The sequence below is a fragment of the Puntigrus tetrazona genome, chromosome 3, assembly GCF_018831695.1.
Source record: "Puntigrus tetrazona isolate hp1 chromosome 3, ASM1883169v1, whole genome shotgun sequence".
Taxonomy (NCBI): Eukaryota; Metazoa; Chordata; class Actinopteri; order Cypriniformes; family Cyprinidae; genus Puntigrus; species Puntigrus tetrazona.
This window is the reverse complement of record NC_056701.1, coordinates 29,690,610-29,713,977: the sequence shown is the minus strand read 5'-3', so window position 1 is coordinate 29,713,977 and position 23,368 is coordinate 29,690,610. Positions and strand designations below refer to the sequence as shown.

The window sequence follows — 23,368 nt, the reverse complement described above, 5'->3', positions numbered from 1 at the left end:
TTCAGTATTAAGGATAAATGAGTTTGCCTCTGTCCCCAAATTGAGTGGAAATTTTGCATGGACGATTTCTGCATCTGGTCATACTGTTAAAGAGAATTATACAGTCCCTCTGAGGTGTAAAGATGAGAATGGTGCAAGTTTCAGACACAGCTTCCTCCTCTCACAGCACTGTCCAAAAAATCTGCTGGGGAGAGATTTGTTGTGCAAACTGGGTATTTCTCTAATATCTGGTCCAGAAGGTGTGAAAGCAGTTCAGTGCCAAATTCAAACTCTGACTGCAATCCAACATACACCACTATATGTTTATCAATGGAAATTGCAAGATGATGAATTATGCGAAAGTCTTGTCAATGGCGCTAAAGACAGAGTTTCGCCTGATTCTGATTTTATGCCATTCTCAGACTTACATTGCTCAGCACATGTGTCTCTGGCTGGCTAGAGACGAGTTGTTTGAACAGAAATGGTTTCCACGTATTGAGATATTGCAATTGAATTGGCTAATTTGGACAGAAAATAAATGTGCTGCTGCTGTTGCATTAACCGATGAACAGCAGGTGTTTTTTGATGTTGTGGATTCTTTTCCCCATGTGTCGTTGTGTCGAAGGGAGCGACAATCGTTGGGAAGACATTGGTCCCTTTGTAAAGATGTGTATCTTTCATGAAAATTGGTTGCGGACTGCTGAGAAAAATGTTGAATATAATCCAACTCTGTCTGCATATCGAACAAATTTGACTGAGCCTGCTGCGATGGCTGAACGCACAGTTCATGTGAGTGAAAGTGCATTACCCAATCACTGCTTCCTTACAGAAACTGAAATGGAAAGCATTCCAGCTCTCAAGGAAGTTCCAAAGACTGTTTGGGCTTCTTCTAAATATGACGTGGGGTTGATCAAGAATTGTGACCCTATTCAAATTATTCCAAAATCTGATTACAGACCATGCAAACCTCAATATCCTTTGAAAAGGGAAGCTATTGAGGGAATCAAGCCAGTTTTTGAGGCATTGAAAAAGGCTGGAGTGATTGTGGAATGTGAGAACTCTCCTGTGCACACACCCATCTTTCCTGTCAAAAAGATAAGAGACGCAGACCAGCCGGTTGAGTGGAGGTTTGTGCAAGACTTGCAGGCTGTAAATGATGCAGTTCAGACACAGGCTCCTATTGTTCCCAACCCGTACACACTCCTATCACAAATACCAGGTGATGCTGAATGGTTTTCGGTTGTTGATCTTTCCAATGCTTTCTTTTCTGTGCCGGTTCATAAAGACAGCCAATTTTGGTTTGCTTTCAATTTTAATGGCAAACCTTACACTTTTACTCGACTTTGTCAAGGATTCAAAAATTCGCCTGTATTGTTCAAGAGGCACTGAAGAGAAGTTTGGAAACATTACAATTGGCACCAGGGTCAGCTTTAATTCAATATGTCGATGATCTCTTAATAACAGCCAGAGATGAAGAAACTTGTACACAGGACACTGTAAAGCTGTTGAAACATTTGGCTGCTGAAGGCCACAAGGTCAGTTTGTCAAAGTTGCAGTTTGCAAAAGGGAGGTGACGTTTCTAGGTCACATTATCAACAAGCAGGAAAATCTCTAACACAAAAGAGAATAGAGGCAATTCAAAAGATTCCAAAGCCTCTGACAAAAAAAACAGCTCATGTCATTTTTGGGAATGTGTTCATATTGTAGAACATTTATTCCCAACTATGCCATTGAAGAGTCACCTTTGAGCGCTTTGGCTCACGGAAGAAGGTTGCAGCCACATGACAAACTGACCTGGACTCCTGAAGCAGAGAAAGCATTTGAAAGGTTGAAAATGTTGTTACAGACATCCCCAAGTCTGGGACTTCCAGACCCTGAGAGAAATTTTGTACAAACAGTTGATGAGAAAAATGGTTTCATGTCTTCTGTTCTGTTACAGGATCACGGGGAAAGCTGAGACCGGTGGCATATTTTTTCAAGTAAACTCGACCCTGTGGCAGCAGGTCTACCAAATTGTCTGAGAGCTGTTGCAGCAGCAGAAAAAGCTATTTTAGCTTCAAGGGAAATTGTGGGATATTCTGATGTAACATTACTAGTGCCACACGCTGTCTCTATGATCCTGTTGGAACAGAAAACATCTCATTTGTCAACAGCCAGATGGCTTAGATATAATACCATTCTATTGGAAATGCCAAACATCACAGTAAAACGGTGTACAGTATTGAATCCTGCCACACTGCTCCCAACCGAGCAGGATGGCGAGGAACATAATTGTATCGCCGCATTGGAACAGGTGTGCACACGCGACCAGATTTAAAAAAACCCCTTGACAATGCAGATTTGGTTTTGTTTGTTGATGGTTCAGCGTCTCGAGACCCAGAAACCGGTAAAAACAGAGTAGGTTACGCAGTAACCACGCGCATCGCGACATTAGTAAGCGGAGCGCTCCACGCGCATTACTCTGCGCAAGCGGCCGAATTAGTAGCATTAACAGAAGCCTGTAAAATCGCAGAAGGAAAAACAGTCACCATCTACACAGATTCTCGTTATGCTTTTTCGACCTGTCATGATTTTTCGGCTCTATGGCGATGTAGGAAATTTCTAAAATCCGATGGTAAACCTATCCAAAATCATGATAAAATAGCAGCCTTGTTAGAAGCGATTTTGCTTCCAAGGTCGATTGCTATTTGCAAGTGCGTCGCGCATTCCAAGTTTAACGATTTTGTATCATTAGGAAACAAACGCGCTGATATCGCTGCGAAGAACGCAACAAAGGGAACAGAACCTTCTCTTACATGTGTAACTGTTAACGATGACGAACTAACCTTCCCTTCTAGTTCTCTTGCAGCTATGCAGGGTTTCGCAACACCAGAAGAGAAAAAACAATGGGTGAAGGCCGAGTGCAAGCTGAAAGACAACGTTTGGCTGAGCACCGAAGACAAACCTTGTTTGCCAAAACACTTTTTCCCACACTATGCCAAATTAGTGCACGGGTTAGATCACATAAGCAAAATGGGAATGTTTGACATGATCAATCAATATTGGTTTACAAAAGGATTTACTTCCTTTGCAGACAAATATTGTCAATCTTGTATGATCTGTGCCACAAATAATGTAGGAAGAGGACAACAGGTCCCTTTGGCAGCACATCCACCACCAAGTCAACCTTTTGATCACATAATGTTCGATTTCATTGAACTGACACCATGTGAAGGTAAGAAATTCTGCCTTGTTTTGGTTGATATGTTCTCAAAATGGGTGGAAGTCTTCCCACATCTAAGCAAAATGCTGGGGCTGTTGCAAAGGCACTAGTGTCTGAGATCGTCCCAAGATGGGGAATACCAAAAAGATTAGTAGTGATAATGGCACACCTTTTGCTAATGAGGCAATCGATCAGGTTGGGAAATTCTTGGGAATTGACATACGTAAACATACCTCCTATCATCCAGCGTCCGGGGTAGTGTTGAAAGAGAAATGGAATTTTGAAAAATAAACTGGCAAGGTGTTGTGAGCAAACAGGTCTGTCTTGGGTCAAAGCACTTCCCATTGTGTTGATGTATATGAGAATGAGAAAAAGAGCAAAGTCTAATCTCAGCCCATTTGAAATCTTGTTTGGCAGGCCTCCATCGCTTGGAGTGGGACCGAACCCGACCATTGCCCTCTACTGCTCTGTGTGAAGATGACATGTTGAACTATTGTAAAAATCTGTCTTCGACTCTCTCTCAGATCTCTCAACAGGTCAAGGACGCTCTACCTAAACCAGCAGAAGGATTTCTGCATGACATCAGACCTGGTGATTTTGTGGTGGTCAAGGATTTCAGAAGGAAACATTGGAAATCAAGGAGGTGGAACGGCCCGTTCCAGGTCCTGCTGATAACGCACACTGCGGTTAAGGTGGCTGAGAGAGGCTACGTGGATACACGCCAGCCACTGCAAAAGGTCCCAGCACCACCAGAGGAGACGCAGCCCAATAAACAGTGATTGACCCGCTGCCCGTGCCAGGGGGACGTCTGACTGACAAAGGTAAACGAACACACAGTGGTGTATGGGAGCTGAACACGCAGCAACATCACTGTGTGGGAGTGAGCTGATGTCAGTACAGGCCAACGGATGCCGAAAAGAAAAGGATTTTTCCCATCACCATAGAAGAGCAAGGGCTCTATGGATCAGACGCCGTGGTGGAACAATAGATACCCGTTCACCCCGATTCTATATCGCTGCTATAAGAGGAAAATAGGAAACGACGTATGTAAAGCAGTTAGACAAATAGTTGAACAAGATAGTGCAGTGTTAGCTGTCATTACCACAATTGGCTGGAGAGCATCACATTTCTATGAAGGACAGACTGCTGCGTTCCTGTATAGTAAACCAAATATAAGACCTCAATTAGATAGACAAACAGGGCAAATTTGTTTCTTCCTACAAAAATACCAGGTGTCACGTGGCAGTATCTGACAAGATGGTATCCTCTAAATTGAGAAGGAGGATAGACAAGTTCAAAAACCTATACGACTTGTACCCAAACCTTTTGACCCTAATCATAAGCATGACGCTGGTCGTCCTCTCATTTGCACTATTCATCGTGATATACATGGAGAAACAACATGAACATCATGTCACTGAATGTGACGATATGGTTAATCAAACTCTCCTCCGGCAAGTCAGAGCGATCAAGACAGGAGATGAGCACTGGTTAGACCACCCGAATCCGCCACATCCGTATGCTAACAATATGTGGTGGAGGCTGCTTAACTTCACTGCTAAAACGAATGGCTTGACTGACTGCTACGTGTGTGTGCAACTCCTCACAGCATAACCGGAGGGGGATTGGTGGGCCTATCAAGACCCAGATAAGGATCTGATCAAGCACATAACAGCAATATCAGTGGCAGCAGCAGGGCTACCCGAACACAGTGACTTCTGGATCATGGAGAATTCAACTGAGTGGACAAAGATTAGAACCCTGAAGAGGGTGGCAGGCCGCATTGCTATAGTGAAAGACATACCATCTAACCTGACCTGTTATCGAAATGACGGGGGACAAGACTCCATGGGAGAAATACCCATCAATCACTGCAATGAGATGTACAACTCACTCCTGATCACTCAAGAAGCCGGTCACAAATGCATGGGGTGCTTGTTGAATTCCATCATTGGGGTAGGACTTCTGCCACAATGTCAAATCAGCCGACGTTATCTCACGGTAGCAACCCCAACGATCGGGTGAGATGCAAACAAGATTGCTCAGAGGTCCACATTCCTGACAACGATGGTACCAGTGTGGTGGAGGAATGGTACTGGCTGTGTGGACATGTCGTGTATGCTTCACTGCCCGACGGTGGACAGGCACATGTGCTATGGTACAGTTATATGGAGGAGCGATCGCGGTAAGAGCACCAGAACAACTTCACACACGAAGAAGCCAGGACATCGCCTCACTAAGGCCAAGAGAAAATCGAGAAGAGGGTGACTTCACTGCGTGACCGAGTCAAGATATCAAGCCTTGGACAGGACAACCCTGTCCCGAAGAACATCGACTATGGAGCGGAGCTGAGAAATTCTTCCAGGCTTTGGTCCGTCTCTTGGTGTGGCATTCCTCCAAAATGAAGTGGAAGTGACACGGTATGAACTAATCAGCTTCATGAATACCACAAAGGTAATGATGGAGGATCAAGGAGGAACTGAGAGGCCTGAGACTGACAGCGTTGCAGAATCGACTTGTGTTGGATCAACTTACAGCCATTTCCGGAGGCGTGTGTGCTGTTGTAGGATCTGCATGTTGTACCTATATTCCTGACAATGATGCTGATGGTCATATGATAGATTTGGGTATTCAGAATATCACTAATGCGGTAAACAGGCTAAAGGCTAGGGAGATTAGTGCTGATGATGATGTGTGGGGATGGAATTGGTTCAAGGGATTATGGCAAAAGGCTGAGTATATTGGTTTGCTTGCCATTTCAGCACTATCTGTGTTTGTTCTGTTACTGTGTATATGGCCTTGTGTGATGAGCATGGTAAAAAGAGCAGTGAATTCGACTATGAGAGCTTCTGTCACACACCAAATGATAATGTTTAATCACTGGGAGAGTAAGGTAAAAGATAAATCCAGAAAGGTATTGAATATTGTTGATTGTGATGATTCAAGTGATGATTCAAGTGATGATGAAGAGTAAACCAATGACTAAAAGGGTCTTCAGTAGATAATTTCACAAGATAACACCATTTAAAGGGAAAATTCTACATTTCAATTAACGTTTTTTTATATATATATAGTCAAGCGATGATTTCCTCAGATTGAGTTTTATGTAATCTCCAGTTAATCACATGTTAAAGATGTTTATTATGATTTTCAAACCCTTATTGTGTGATGGTGTGTTCTGAATCCATGTGAATTTACACACTTGATGTTATCGTTAAGGGATTTTATTTTATTATATTCTAATTTGACAGGTGATCAAGAATGATCAAAAGGGAGGAGTGTAATGGAAATTATTCTAATTGATTACATTTAATGTTTATTGTTCACTTTTAACACTGAATTGAATTAACTTCACTATTAAACTAACTTTACTTAAAGATAGATTACATATATATATATTCGTAACATCACGGTACTAGGCACGAACACAGAAACATACATTAGTGACCTGGAATATTAGTGTTATGGGAAACCTACACTGTGTGCGTGACAGAGGTTGAACCCATGTTAAAACAACCTCATGGGAGTACAGGATGCCCTATCTGTGCTAGGTACGGGAGATAAACTGGAGAACAATCAGACACTGTAAGCACAGATGGGTGGCGTGACTTTGGACTATTTCAATTGGTTCGAGATGAATTTGAGCGACCTTGGAATGTATACTTTTGCCTATAAAACCTCTAATCTGTGAGCTCACTGTTATCTCTTTGCTCACAGACTTCACTGTGTGTAAACCAGATCATTTCATTCTCTGCGCAGAGAAATAAAGCAAGACAAAGACAAATTTGCTGGACTCTTTATTTTTCAGTCTTCACATAATTCTGAGTTGAAAATTCCATGACACTGGTCCTAAGGAAGAATGATCCAGAATATCTCAAATATACTGAAGAATCTGCAGGAGCTGGAGGATTTTTCTGAAGAACAGTACTCAGTTTAACTGTTCAGAACTAACAAGGGACTCGTGAATAACTATGACAAAACATCATAGATCATCCAGGTAGCCATTCACACACAGTATTAAGAACCAACTGTTCCCAAACTTTTGAAAGGTTATTTAAATCATTTCTGCTCATTTTTGTCTTGTGGACTATATGTAAACACATTTTATGTAAAATATCCTACTCAGGACAGTACTCCATTAAAAAATAACATGCATTGTATATGATCATAGATTCTGTAAAGGGTTACCAAACTTTTGCATGCCACTGTATCATGACAATGGGTCAATGATTCATAAACATGATTTTTTTTATATCACTGCTATTGTAATGACACCCTTGGCATCCCAACAGTTGCTCCTCGCATCTCTGCTTCCTGGACCCAAATGTCATGCTGAATGTTGAATGACCATCAGCTTTGCCAAGACAGAACTGCTTATGATTTCAGCTGACCCAACTTTGGCGTTCTAGTTGACACACAAACTTTTCTGACCATACGGCACTGACCTGATCCTGCTGATTTGCCCAGTACAACATTAGGAAGATCAGACCCTTTCTTATGGTGCATGCTACAAAACTCCTTGTCCAAGCTCTTGTTCTCTCCAGACTGGACTGTTGTACTACTCTGTTAGCAGACCTTCCAGCATGTACTACCAAGACTCTGCAGCTAATCCAGCATTGACTCGTACTCAAACCATCCAAGGTGTATATGTCTTTCTTTTTTCAGATAAGCACAATCAGACGTATATCAGGGTGAGTAAATCATGGGGCCATTTTAGTTTTTTGGTGAACTATCCCTTTAATACTGACCTTTTTAAAAAGAAAAAACTGCTATGTATACTGTGTTAGACTAACTGGGACTTTGTATTTTACATTACACTGTATGTTTTATTTGCCGTTGCAAATGTATAAATGTGTATATATCAAATTCATTTAATGTACAAATTTTGCATGTTCTGTATATAACATGTATTTCCTATAATTGTATTATTCTTTTCAATTGACATCCAATGCTTTAGTATAATAACTAATACGGTAAATGTGCAGGTTCATTTAATTATTATGCATTGAATTGAATTGTTAATTTTACAGAAAATTGCTGAAAATGTAGCTTTTTTTTACTATTTCTAAGTGTTCTGCTCATTTCTCTATTGTCCAAACATTTGAAACTGTAATTTCTGGAAAATGAATTATTAAAATGTATATCTACACACATTTGTGTTTATGTTATGAATTTACTATATTTTTATAATTTTTTTTGTTGTTTAATGTTTTACAAACTTATTCTAGGTAGACATAAAACAACTTCTAAATGCCTTTTAAATTACAGATTTATTCCGTAAAAGAGAAGCGATTTCAGGCTAGAAGAGACGGACACCAGCGCGTAAGTCTATTATACCTATTGCTGTGTGTTGTTCAAATTATTTCTTGCTGTTTGGAGAGAATATTTGCGTTTCCCTACTTATTTGTAGTGTGTAGTTTAGTTGTGCTGTACTTTAAGTGGTTGTAAATTGTTTGCCTCCGGGCTATTAAGATCACTTAAGTGTGAAGGCGTTAGTTTCGTTTTCCTGATCGACCTCCTGATTGGCTACTGCCTGGGCAAATTAGAACTAGCTTTCCGCTGTTTCCACTGCATACACTTTGTATTTATTTGTTGAGTGTGCGCTGGCGCGAAAGCGTCAACGGAAGCGTCCAGCGCTCGTGTTCAGACTCCTCGTGTGAAGACTACGAGAGTAAAGACATACGACTTTTCCTGCGCGACTTTAACTGAGCAACGCACTTAAGTACATTTTCATTCATTCTCTTACACATCTTCACTCCCTCTTTCCTACCTCTATCATGTGTCTCCAACTCATTCCGGTTGTCTCTCGACCTCGCCCTAACAACAAACGCAGACGACAATGCACTCCTACTAACCTACGCTCTGTCCCTACATCCTCTACTACACCCCTATCTTTCTCTGTTGGTCTGTGGAATTGCCAGTCAGCGGTCAACAAAGCTGACTTCATTTCTGCTTTTTCTTTACATTCTTCACTCAACATTCTAGGATTGACGGAGACCTGGATTCGTCCAGAAGACTCAGCAACCCCAGCAGCTCTAGCCAACAATCATTCTTTCTCACACACACCTCGTCAGGTTGGCCGGGGTGGTGGCACTGGTCTACTCATCCCAAACAATTGGAAATATTCAACCAACTCACTTGTATGTAATTACATCTCTTTTGAATTTCATGCTATCACAGTTACTACTCCGACAAAATTCCACATAGTGGTAATCTACCGCCCCCCTGGACATATTCTAGACACCTTCCTAGAGGAGCTGGATGGATTATTGTCATCTTTTACAGACGAAGGCACTCCACTTCTACTCTTCGGGGACTTCAACATTCATCTTGACAAACCTTACGCTACGCACTTCCATTCCCTTCTAGCTTCATTTGACCTCAAACGCCTCATCACGACAAGCACCCACAAATCAGGCAACCAGCTTGATTTAATTTACACACGCAGTTGTACTGCAGACACCAGTTCAGTACAACCGCTTCACATGTCTGACCATTTCCTTCTTACATTTCAACTGCATTTTCCTATCTCTGTGCAACCAACCCCTATACTGGTTACTTTCCGACGTAACCTTCTGCTCCTTTCTCCCTCCCATCTCTCCTCTGCTGTGTCCTCCTCCTTCCCTCACCTACCCATTTCTCTTCTTTGGATGTGAATGCAGCTACAGATACCTTGTTCAGTGCTCTAACCTCCTGTCTAGATGACATCTGCCCTCTCTCCTCCAGGCCAGCACGGACTGCCACCTCTAGCCCCTGGTTGTCTGATGTTCTCCGTGAGCACTGGGTCAAACTCAGGGCAGCGGAGAGAAAGTGGCGCAAATCTAAAGATTTGACAGACCTGAGCAGGTATCAGACTTTGCTTTCTTCCTTCTCTGCCGAAATCCGCACTGCCAAATCATCATATTTCCATAACAAGATCAACAACACTTCAGACACACGTAAGCTCTTCAGATCATTTAACTCCCTGCTCTATCCCCCACCAACTCCCACCACCTCAATATCACCTGACGATTTTGCCACATTTTTTACAAATAAAACAAAAACGATCAGTAGCCAGTTCTCAGCCCCCCCCAACGCACAACCCTCAACCAACCGCATCGACTACCGATTCATCCACTTTCTCCTTCTGCTCCCTCACTGAGACAGAAGTATCCAAACTTCTCCTCTCCAGCCATCCAACAACATGTCCGCTAGACCCCATACCCTCTCATCTTCTGCAAGCAATCTCCCCCACTGTCTTGCCGGCACTCACGCACATCATCAACACATCTCTCCTCACAGGCACCTTCCCCACAGCATTTAAGCAGGCTCGGGTAACCCCACTGCTCAAAAAGCCCACTTTAAACACTTCCCTTATTGATAACTACAGGCCAGTCTCTCTTCTTCCATTCATAGCGAAAACACTTGAAAGAGTGGTTTTCAACCAGGTATCACTGTTTCTTTCAAAAAACAACAAACTGGACCATAACCAATCAGGTTTCAGGTGCGCCCATTCAACTGAGACTGCGCTGCTCTCAGTCACGGAAGCCCTGCGGACTGCAAGAGCTGAATCCAAATCATCAGTTCTCATTCTGCTGGATCTATCCGCTGCTTTTGACACCGTGAATCATCAGATCCTGCTGTCTACCCTCTCATCACTGGGCATCTCTGGGATCCCACTTCGTTGGTTCGAATCCTATCTCACTGGTAGGTTTTTTAGGGTGGCCTGGGGAGGAGATGTATCCACCGCACATCAACTGGTCACTGGGGTTCCTCAGGGATCGGTTCTTGGTCCCCTCCTCTTCTCCATTTACACTACATCGCTAGGCCCCATCATACAGGCTCACGGCTTCTCCTACCACTGCTACGCCGATGACACACAGCTCTACCTCTCTTTTCATCCAGACGATCCAACGGTAGCTACTCGGATCTCGGGTTGCCTGGCGGACATCTCGACATGGATGCAAGAGTACCATCTACAGCTCAACCTGACAAAGACTGAGCTGCTTGTATTCCCTGCCACTCCAACTACACAACACGACTTCACCATCCAGCTAGGTTCTTCGTCAATTACCCCATCAACCTCAGTCAGAAATTTTGGTGTAATCCTCGATGACCAACTAACCTTCAAAGATCACATTGCAAATACTGCTCGATCCTGCAGGTTTGCACTACACAACATCAGAAAGATCAGGCCCTTTCTAACAGAGCAAGCTGCACAGCTACTTGTCCAGGCCCTTGTCATTTCTAGACTGGACTACTGCAATGCTCTTCTGGCTGGACTTCCATCAAACACAATAAAACCTCTACAAATGATTCAGAATGCAGCAGCACGGCTGGTATTCAATGAGCCCAAGAGAACCCATGTTACACCTCTCTTTATCTCCTTACATTGGCTACCGATTGCAGCTCGCATCAAGTTCAAGGCACTGATGCTTGCATATAGAACAACCACAGACTCGGCACCGGTCTACTTCCACTCACTATTACAAATCTACACACCCTCTAGAAGTCTGAGATCTGCTGGTACCATCTCAAAGAGGCTCGAAATCACTCTCCAGAACTTTCTCGTTCTCTGTTCCTGGCTGGTGGAACGATCTTCCCGCACATATCCGGAATGCTGGATCTCTGTCAATCTTTAAGAAACAGCTGAAAACCTAAAAAAAATACTAATTTGAACACTCCCTGTGACTGGGTGTTATAAGCACTTACTCTGTCTGTTTGTCTCTCCAAAAATGAATCGCTGTTGTACTCTCAATTGTAAGTCGCTTTGGATAAAAGCGTCCTGCAAAATGACTAAATGTAAATGTAAATGTAAATGTAAAAAGGAGGTTTAAATCTAGATTAAAGACACATCTTTTTAACTTAGCCTACACATAACACACCAACACACTTTTTATTATTCAAATCCGTTAAAGGATTTTTAGGCTGCATTACTTAGATTTGCTGGAACCGGGAACACTACTCCTACAATACGATGTACTTGTGACATCGTAAAAGAAAGGCATCTACGCTAATATTAGTCCTGTCTCTTTCTCAATCTGTTTTCACAGTTTGTATCCAGACTAGATGGTGGATCAGCACCCAGAGATTATGTTCATCAGAGACCAGAACACCTAGATGCGCCCGTGGACCAATCACCAGATCCTGATGCACACACACACACACACACACACACACACACACACACACACACTAAGTCATTTACACTACCTGACACAGCTGTGTTTAAAATTGAACTGGAAGTTAAGTTCTTGGCGTCCGGTAAGAAGAGAACTGACCCCAACTGAGTCTGGTTTCTCCCAAGGTTTTTTTTTTTCTCCATTCTGTATGCATGGGGTTTTGTTTCCTTGCCGCTGTCGCCTCTGGCTTGCTTGGTTGGGGACACTTAACTTCTAGTGATTTAACGTCAAATTGACTACAGAGACCGTCTCTGCATTTAATAAGAAATTGGTCACTCTCGTCATTATACATCCCTGTCATTGTATTCTTCTACATTATACTGTACAGTGCTTTGATGCAACCTGTGTTGTTAAAAGCGCTATATAAATAAAAACGATTGATTGATTGATTGATTAATCATGTAAATATAATATAAATATAATCATGTAACATTTTTGTAAAAAAAGTGCTTACTGCATTTTTAAACATTATTTCTTAGTTATTTCACATAGAAAAATTGTACTTTAAAAATAAATTACTTTAAATGGAATTAGCAACTATATAAAATAACTAATTAAAACCTTAAATTTACAGTGATAAACCTGAAAGTTGGTGGCTTTTATATGTAATTTCACGTAATTTGTCAGTATTTTAGTAGTCTAAAACATATTATTAACGGTAATATACTGTGATTTAATTAATTTTGACTGTAAATTCAATTCTGTATTTTTACAGTTTTTAATCTCAGGGCTTCCAGAGATATTCCGTTAAATTACAGAAAATCTCTGGAAGCCCTGCTGCCAGTCTTTTACTGTTTTTTTTTACCTTTTTTTTTTTTTTTTTTTTTTTACAGTACCATTCGGGTGAAGCTATAATTTAAAAAATATTCTCTGGTCAGAAATGGACAAAAACTGCATAAGGGTTATACAATAAACCCCAAAAACCTCTCCTGCATAACATACTTGAGTTTATTTAGTGAGCAGTTTGGATCCTCCAGTTTTTCAGAGAGCAGCTTCACTCCTGAATCTCCAGGATGATTGTAGCTCAGATCCAGCTCTCTCAGGTGTGAGGGGTTTGAAGTCAGAGCTGAAGACACATAACCACAGCCTTCCTCTGTCACCATACAGCCAGACAATCTGAAAACACAGCAGTGATCCTTTTATTCATTAAATATCCATTTCAGCCTTGAATTATTCCTTTACAATCATGACATCTGAAGCAATTTTCTAAATTTTCTTGCTTCCACCCATTACTTAAGAAACCAGCTTCTGCTTGTTCTTAAAGGCTGACTAATTCCAGGATAGTCTCATGTAGCCAGACTTTCAGACTGATGAATGAAGGTCTGGATTGTATAGTTTTCATGCAACATCACAGCCTTATAGAAACGCACATATGGCTTTGCTTCACTCAACGCCAGTTATTTTTAAGGAATAAAGTCGTAAAGTCCAGATATTAAAAGGCAAAATTCAGTAAACACCTTATTGATTATGTATATTTTGTCCAGACAAGAAGATGAACCCACAATATAAAAAAACTATGCTGTATTAATATGACAAATACTGAATTTAATCATTTATTATTATTATTATTATTATTATTTTAAATATACCATGGCACTTTAAGTGTTTCTACAATGTTTTGTCTCACTGTTTAATAAATAAAATATTGCACAAAATCCTTAATCTGGATCGCTTCATTCCAGCATAAAACACGATACATAACTCTAAATACTGTTTTAAGGATATGACAAGATATTTCACTTTGCTATTACTCTGTCTTGTACATGTATATTTATTATTGGTATTATTGTTTATTTATAGAAGCACACTCATAATGACGTAATGTATTTATGACGTAATTTGTGAACAGTGAAGATGGATTGTGGATGGACCGAGTGATTTATTGTTTGCCTGAACAATCTCTAGCAGTTGTCACATAGATTAAGAACTGAACCTCAAACTTCCATACAGTAAATACTCCATAATTCTCTGTTTAATAGTTTTCCACACATCAGCCACAAAACTTATTGCAGATTTAAGTTTCTATTACCAACAGAATTAATTTAATTTAATAAATCGTTTGACCTGACCATCACAGGTACAGTCCAACTATTTATTCAAACAAGTTATTGCATTTTGCCTCAATATAAATATTATCTGTTCAAAACTGCCTCTATCGTGTACAAGTCACATGGGAATAATGTAATAAGCAATTGCCAAAAAATAGAGTTCATGGGTCAAAATTGTATTTTTTTATGCCGAAAATGACTAGGATCTAAAGTTAAAATCATGTTCCATGAAGATATTTTGACAATTTATTTTTGTCAATTAAATGTTTAAAAACATACTTTTTAAATTGTAATGTGCATTGCTAAGGACTTTTAGACAACTATAAAGGTGATTTTTTTTGTTGCTTCAAATCATAGATTTTCAAATATTTGTCTCTTGGATAAATATTGTCATAACCTAATAAACCATCAAAAATAAAAACACCTCAATGCTTATTTATTCAGCTTTAAGATGAAAACTTTACTCTTCAGACTGGTTTTGTGGTCCAGGGTCACATATAAATAAATATAGAGCTAATATTAAAATGATACTGCAAGCTTTTCAATTTGATAAACACATTTTTCTTATTTGTTTTATTGAAAGCATTTACCTCAGAATCTCCAGATGACAGTTTGGACTCTTCAGTCCTTTAGAGAGCAGCTTCACTCCTGAATCCTGCAGGTCATTGTTACTCAGGTCCAGCTCTCTCAGGATGTTTGAGTTTGAGGATTGTAAAACTGAAGACAAACGTCCACAAGACTGAGCAGTGAGATTGCATCCACATAGCCTGAGTAAAGAACAAGACAAACAATTAGATTGAACAAAAAGTACTGAATGGAGTAGTCGTGTTTTAGTGAAGCTGCTCTATATATTTTATATTTTTCGGTCTCTACTGTGATTACTCTGGGTTTCACTTGTATCTTTACATAACTTTGATTAGTAAAGAACTATACAACGACAAAACCTAAGACGAAAGGGTGAACCATTGAATGATCCTCCTGCTCAGTCACCGCTGGAGATGGCAGAACAGGCCGCTTCAGTCTCTGAGTCTGGTTTCGAGTCTGAATCTAGCAGTATTCTTTTTACATTAAAGAATATGAGCAAAATGATGACAGACCGATTAGTTTTTTGTGGAAGCATCTTTGGTGTCCACTCAGGCATCTTTTTTGAGGCTCTGGGATAGAATCAATTGAGGTTGTAAATGCTACTGCAGATTTTGACCATCTGCTCTCTCACATTGAGCAGAAGTGTGAGAAAATACAATCAGAGAATGAAGCCCTTTGTCATAAAACTATTTATGGATTCATCACTTTCCAAAGAAGAAAAAATACTTTAACTGGTTCTTCAACAGTTTCCTTTTCACTACGAGGGCAGACCAATACACATCTTTCCAGATCTTCCGGCTGAAATTAGTGATGTTCGGAAGCATCTCCAGAGTGCCTGTGTAAGGATCATCTACCCGGAGAAACTACGCTTCACCCACAGCACTACTGACAAGGTATTTTCCCCAAGACCTTGAGACACTCACTGGGGTGCTGTCTTAAATATACCTCATATACAGTATATGCAGGCTGGACATGCACTGGTACGTGATTCCTACTCAGCAGTCGCTTAGACTGAAGCATTAGTTTGACTGTTTTTTGTTGTTTATGATATGTGTTCATGTGATTGGAGAGAGAGCTTCTGGGCTTTTATCTTAAGCTGTAGTTTACTGTTCAGATGGTCCGCAATCCCCCAGTGAATCTTGGGGGTGTGTATTCTCACTTTGTTTGGGAAAGTGGGGCGGGGGTAGGAGGGTAATGTTCTTGGTTCTCTTTTTGTGCAAGTTCTTTTTTTATTAGTATTTATTATTATAAGCACTTTTCATGCTTGTTTTCAAAGGGTGTATATATTTCATTTTCAACTTTTGTATGAATCTTAATTTACCTTCAAGAGGCAGTGGTCTTTACCAGCTGGAATGCGCGTAGCCTGGGACAAGTGCTTAAGCGAGGTAAAGTATTGTCACATTTAAAATCGCTATCTGCCAATGTTATGTACTTACAAGAGACACATATTAGGCCCACCAAAGAGAAGATGCTCAAATGCAGCTGGGTTGGTCATATTTTCCGCTCTACATTCTCCAGCAAGGCTAGAAGAGTTGCAATCTTAATCCGTTAAACAGTTCCTTTAAGACATGTTTCCACTCAGTGATTCAAATGGTCGTTACAGCTTGGTAACTGGCTACGTTTATTTATTTCATGTTAATGTATATTATATATTATATATGTATATATGAATATATGTACTGTATATTTCACTTCTCAGTGTATATTGTCAGAACTTTGATGACCTTGCCTTCTTTCTTAAAATATTTCATTTACTGTCTGATTTCACTGATTCACATGTGATTGTAGGTGGTGATTTTAATCGTGCCAAAAAAACCCAAATAAATTTTTAAGTAGTTTTTTTAATAAATTGGAAGATTTGAAGACAAACATAAATGGAGGACACTTCCTCTTTCTATGATAGGCTCTATAAACAAGTCTTTTTTTTAAACATTTGATTCATTAACTCTCCCTTTTATCTGGGGCTTTAAAGCTCACAGAATATCCATAAAGAAACATTTACAGAAGTCAAGAGGTAAAGGTGGACTAGGGCTACCATGTTTCTTACACTATACTGGGCAGGAAATGCCAGGGCCCTTGTCTACTGGCAGGAGGATTATAAAGTGGAAATCCCCACTGATACACCCCCCTCAGGATGCTTATTGAAAAAAATGAAATTAAAAATAGTTTACTTTGCTGTATCACTTGCAGATTGATAAGATTGATCATTTTATTGTTTTAAACTGTTTGAAAATATGGCGTAACATTAAGAAAGGCTGCAAATTAACTGACACTGTTATTTTTGCATGCACTTCCCCTTCTATCTCTGACATTCAACACCTGGAGGCAGAGTGGTATGGTCACCCTGCAGAATTTATATATTAACAAACATTTTGTCTCATTTTCTCAACTAAAAGAGAAGTTTTCTCTCCAAACAACACACTTCTTTCAGCATTTACAGATTAAATTATGTACGTCACCCAGCCAGCAGAGGGAGTCCTCACCTGAGTACTAGCTGGGCTCACCCTCTGCTTCTTCTGCCTTCATTTCCTGTTTGGAGGCCTTTACAACCAGAGGCCCTCCAAGAATACGATGTGAAGTGTTGCCAGTATTACCTGCCTTACCGAGCTTTCTTTATCTCTGTCTCTAGCTAATCTTGTGTATGATCATTGCCTGTTTACCTGTTTTACGACCTTTGGACTTGCCCTTCTGTATTGTTTACTGGATTGGATTGATGTACTGGATCTGACCTTCTGCCTACCTTCACGTTTATGATTATTGTCTCAGCCCTAAATAAACTACAGCAAATGGATTCAAACACAGCCTCCGCGTCCTCGTTACAGCAGTATCTAATTTTGAATCTCTGCCGGAAGAAAGAAGGATTTATAAGCTATTGTTGGGCTCCACAATTCTAGACATCAATTAATTCAGTTTAAAATAGACTGCATTATTCAAAATTAGAACTGCACAGATTTTTTCCTGCCATTTCTCCTATTTGTGACTGACTCTTTGACATGTCCAATACTTTAAGATTTTTGGTGTGACATATTTCTCTGACATGTACATACATATATTTTACACTTTATTTTATTGTCATTATATATTGTTATTTTGATGTATATTTTTTGTTGTTAATATTTATTTTACATTCTACATTTAAATACATTTCTTTCTTTCTTCTCTGCAGTCTTGGAATGTACCAGAATAACATTTCACTACAAGATGTACTTCTACAAATTGTATGGGACAAATAAAATCGTGAATGGTTGTGTGTTTATACTTGGTCCTGAAGTAGCATTATTTGGTTATTCTGTTTCTCTGTGAGATCATAATGTGTCTGTACAAAGTACCATCATTTAAGGTTGACATATCTTACTGGAATATTGCACATGGAAAGAGTCTGGTTTGGAGTTATGTGTAATATTGTTATGTGTCTTATAGTATATGGTAACCATTTCTAGACCAATTGTTCCAATGTAATGTTGACACTGACCAGCAAGGTAGTGCTTAGAATGTTTTCTGCCCCTATTGTGTGCTTCTTTGTTTTTGCACTGAAACTGCTTATATGCCCAGATTGTCCTTAAAAGTCTGATGTTTTTTTTTTACTATTTTTATTATTAATAATATGTATTTTGTATTATTATGAAACCAAATGCACTCATATTTAGGAACAAAGGATAGAGGACAGAAAATAAACACAGAAAATTCAATATATCATAGATTAAATAATATCATAGTCTAGTTGTACACTTTGTCTTAATTTTCAGAAATGTAATTACATTTACCATTGGGGTGAACCTTGCTTAGACTTTCATTCTTTTTGTATATTTTAATCCCAGAAGTGTGGCAGACGTTCATCACCATTGGTGTAAAGAGTTCATGAGACAATTTAAGACTCAATCTTTTAATGGCCAGATCTTCATCACGGCTGACAAACACAAGGTTATCTTCCAGTTTCTCAGCATCTTCCAGAGCAGACATGGTAGAATTGGAAGTGTTCTGGAAAGATCTACATGAGAGTACCTCGGCCAAATGGTACAAATATGCTTTCTCAAACTTAGTGAATGAAGAAAGCTGGTGAACAAGCTGGTGTTATTAAGCCAAAGGAGGTTAACTACTAACCAAACTCTCAGAGCCTTGGTTTATTTGTACTACAACTAACAGCTCTACAGCTTTTGAGAGGAAACCAGGGATGATTCAGTAGATTTTGATCTTATTTGTAGCATCACAAACACTTTAAACAGAAATGCAAATAAGAAATGAAATGTTGGTTTTTACATTTCTTTTGTCAAATAAGTGGAGATGATGCATAGTTTGTCAATCTATAGAATGGATGAGTTACTTGCAAACATAATTTGCATTAGTTACTTAATGCATGCTCTAAAATTAATGCTAAATATCTACTGCTCTGTTGAAATGCAAAAGACAGATTAAAATAAAACAAATATTGAGTACCTAAAAATTTAAAAAGTATATATTTAATATTAAAGAGTTACATGAAGTTAAATGTTTTTTCTGCAAAACACCACAATAACTGGCAAAAGTGTAGGCATAAATGTTGAAGAAAAAGAAATCTGAAAAAGTGCTGCAAAATTCTGGAGGAACTGTTACACAGATCACACAAAGACCTCATCGACTGGTTTAGTGAGTCTCCCAAAACTCTCCTGTTCACTGCCAGAAATGTGATCATTCACATTAATTTTAGTAAAAACACAAACTATATCATGAACATGTTTTTAAAGTGTATTGATCTTCAGTGTTACTTACCGAACTGATCTGGATTCTTTAACCACAGGTAACAGATACTGAAGAACTTCATCTCCTGTATGTTGTTCTCCAATAAACTGTTCTAGATCAAAGACATTCATGTTCATATCTGATGTCAGCAACACATAAACCAGAGCTGACCACTGTGAAGAGGAGAGTTTGGTTTCTCTTATTCCTCCAGATTTCAGATAACCCTGGATCTCCTGCATCAGTGAATCATCACCCAGTTCATTCAGACAGTGAAACAGATTGATGGATTTCTCTGAAGAGTGATTCTCACTGATCTTCTTTTTGATGAACTGAACTGTTTTCTTTTTGTTATAGGAGCAGCTTCCTGTCTGTGTCAGTAGTTTTCTTAAGAGAGTCTGATTGGACTCCACTGAGAGACCCAGAAGAAACCGCAGGAAAAGATCCAGGTGTCCATTCTTACTCTTTAGAGCCTCATCCACAGCTCTCTGATGCAGCTCAGATAATGAATTATATTTATTCTGGTAAAATATCTTGGACAATAGACTGTGTTTGGTTTGGTTGAAAACATTTCTCTTCTTGTTTGTAAAAGAGAGATGCACATATAGAGCTGCTAGATGTTCCTGAAGGCTCAGATGAACAAAGCAGAAGACTTTCCCCTGAAACAAGCCCAGCTCCTCTCTGAAGATCTGAGTGCACAGTCCTGAATAAACTGATGCTTCTGTCTCATCAATGCCACACTCTTTCAGGTCTTCATCATAGAAGATCAGGTTTCCTTTCACAAGCTGCTGGAAAGCCAGTTTCCCCAGCTTGAGAATCATGTCTTCATCTGTCACGTTCTTCTCATAGTCTTTCTCATGTTTGATGTTGGTCTGAAGGATCAGGAAGTGTGTGTACATTTGAGTGAGAGTCTTGGGAATCTCTCCAATCTCTGCTCGACTCAAGATCTTCTCAAGAACAGTGGCTGAGATCCAGCAGAAGACTGGGATGTGACACATGATGAAGAGGCTCCTGGAGGACTTCAGGTGTGAGATGATCCTGTCGGCCAGACTCTGATCACTGATCCTCTTCCTGAAGTATTCCTCCTTCTGTGGCTCATTGAAGCCTCGTACCTCTGTCACTCGATGGACGCACTCAGAGGGGACGAGATCAGCTGCTGCTGGTCTGGAGGTGATCCAGATGAGAGCAGAGGGAAGCAGATTCCCCACAATCAGGTTCATCAGCAGCACATCCACTGAGGCTGACTCAGATATATTACGCAGTTTCACTTTACTCTTAAAGTCCAGAGACAGACGACACTCGTCCAGACCATCAAAGATGAACAACACTTTATATTCATCGCTGGATATTTCCATTTCTTTAGTTTCAGGGAAGAAGACGTGAAGAAGATCTGAAAGACTGAGTGTTTTGTCCTTCATCAAGTTGATTTCTCTGAAAGGAAGTGGAAATATGAGCTGGACGTCCTGATTCTCTTTCCCTTCGGCCCAGTCCAGGATGAACTTCTGCACAGAGACTGTTTTTCCAATGCCAGCGACTCCCTTTGTCAGCACAGTTCTGATGTCTTTGTCTTGTCCAGGTAAAGGTCTGAAGATGTCACTGCATTTGATGGCTGTGTCCTCTGTTGCTTCTCTCCTGGATTGTGTCTCAATCTGTCTCACCTCATGCTCATTATTGATCTCTCCTCTCTCACTCTCTGTGATGTAGAGCTCTGTGTAGATCTCATTCAGCAGTGTTGGGTTTCTCTCTGCGTCGCTGTTCCTCACACAGACACTCAAACTTCTTCAGCAGATTTGATCTAAGTGTGTCGAGGACTCCTCTCTTAAAATCTAAAGACTGAATCACAGATGTCTCTCTTTTCATAGACACACAGCTGGACTCTTCTTCTGATCTCTTCTGATGAACTGAACTAAAACAGAAAACAGAGAGATATTCAACATTTCATACAGTGTATTTACAAAAACTATTGACTTAAATTTAATAAAATATGATAATATAAATTGTAAATCAAAACATCATATAAGTGTCATACCTGAGTCCAGGCTGTGAATCTTCACTCTTAAACTTCATTGGCTCATCCATAGACCAGTCACTCTTCATAGACACACAGCTGGGCTCTGCTTCTGATCTCTTCTGATGAACTGAGCTGAAACAGAACAGATGTTATACTTTACAATCAGAATCATCTTAATATATTGCAAGATAATTTTATTATTCTTGAAAAATATTTGTATATAAAATAAATTATAATAAATAAACTTGTAAATGTTCATGGTTTTATTTCTATAAGAGAAAAGCTTTATTGTGTTCCTCAAAGTACCTGCAGGCTGGAGAATACTCTTCATCTCCAGATGTTTGTGTTTCATTCATGATGGATCTGAACAGTTTGATCTTCAGCACTGACTCTAGATGGAAATAACAGACAATCACAAAAAGTACAGTAACTACTTAAACAATGGCATGGGTTTATCTATTAATAAATGTAGAAATGAATCTCGCTCAAGATCACACAACGAACATGAAGATGAGATATTGTCTTTATATTAAAGAAAGACATGAGAATGCATGAATATTTAATGAAATGCATTTATTACATTTCATATTACAGTGTATCTCAACCTTATTACAGCCGTTAAAAACATGGTAAAAAATGTGTAACAACTGCAGGATACTTTCAGTTACACTTTTTTATGCACGATTTTATAAAAGTTTAAAAAAGTGTTTTTAGAAGATTAGAAAGAAACATCTTACAGTCTTATGAGTCCTGTTTGTTCATATTTGATCATGTTTCATGAGTGTTTCATGATTAAGACAGTATTTAATCTTTACTTACATGAATAAGGAAGTGTCTTTCTGCTCCACAGCTGAAGACTTGCTTTGATCAAAACGTTCAGTTTCTAGACAACTTCTCAAAATGTCTTTGCTTTCTCATGAAGTTTATGTATCTTCCCACAAGAACAAATAAAAGATGAATGATCAGTTTTTGAGAATGAAGAAAAGTTCTTACGATCAAGTGTAAAAACGTCGCATGTAAAACAAATCTGCTTTCACTTTCTTTTTCTCAGCAAGGTTCTTCCTGTTTAGAGCAGTGCTGAGGCTACGAGGAGAAGCTGGTCATTTTACAAATAAACACAATTTATTAAACGATCATGATAATAAATGACTTATTTCACTATGTATATACTTATTTTAAAAATTGTTTTCTTGATCAAATACGGGTATTTTCCTGATTTCCCTCTTTCTATTGGAGGAAATCACACACTTGTCACACCGATGATTCGTCAGTTTCTGTTAGTCCCGCCCATAATGTTAAAGGAACAGTTCACCCAAAAATAGAAATATTCCGTCATCTTTTGCTCCTCAATATTAATATTATGGTCTTTGGTGTCTCCCTGTGGTCCTGTTTGGTATCACAGCTTGACTTGTGCTAATTAATTATTTAACATGAATTAAAAATAAATAAATAAATTGTATTTGAAACACAGCCAAGAGAAAAAAAGAGCAAGCCAGTGTTTGTGTGTGTGTGTGTGTGTGTGTGTGTGAGTCTGAGTGTGTGTGTGTGTGTGTGTGTGTGTGTGTGTGTGTGTGTGTGAGAGTGTGTGTGTGTGTGTGTGTGTGTGTGTGTGTGAGAGTGTGTGTGTGTGTGTGTGAGTGTGTGTGTGTGTGTGTGTGTATACACTGGA

At 39.5% G+C, this 23,368-nt stretch overlaps 1 protein-coding gene across 1 annotated transcript in view; it reads right to left on the bottom strand.

Moving 5' to 3' along the window:
- The window catches only part of LOC122334720 (NACHT, LRR and PYD domains-containing protein 3-like), a gene marked incomplete at its 3' end in the record, with an annotated part of 33,801 nt that extends 11,130 nt beyond the window's left edge, over window positions 1–22,671 (bottom strand). The window contains 7 exon segments of the mRNA XM_043232687.1: window positions 13,285–13,458; window positions 14,981–15,157; window positions 19,722–21,445; window positions 21,447–21,594; window positions 21,718–21,831; window positions 22,006–22,090; window positions 22,519–22,671. Coding sequence (XP_043088622.1) covers window positions 13,285–13,458; window positions 14,981–15,157; window positions 19,722–21,445; window positions 21,447–21,594; window positions 21,718–21,831; window positions 22,006–22,055 — 2,387 coding nt within the window.
- Window positions 22,672–23,368: the final 697 nt, after the last annotated feature.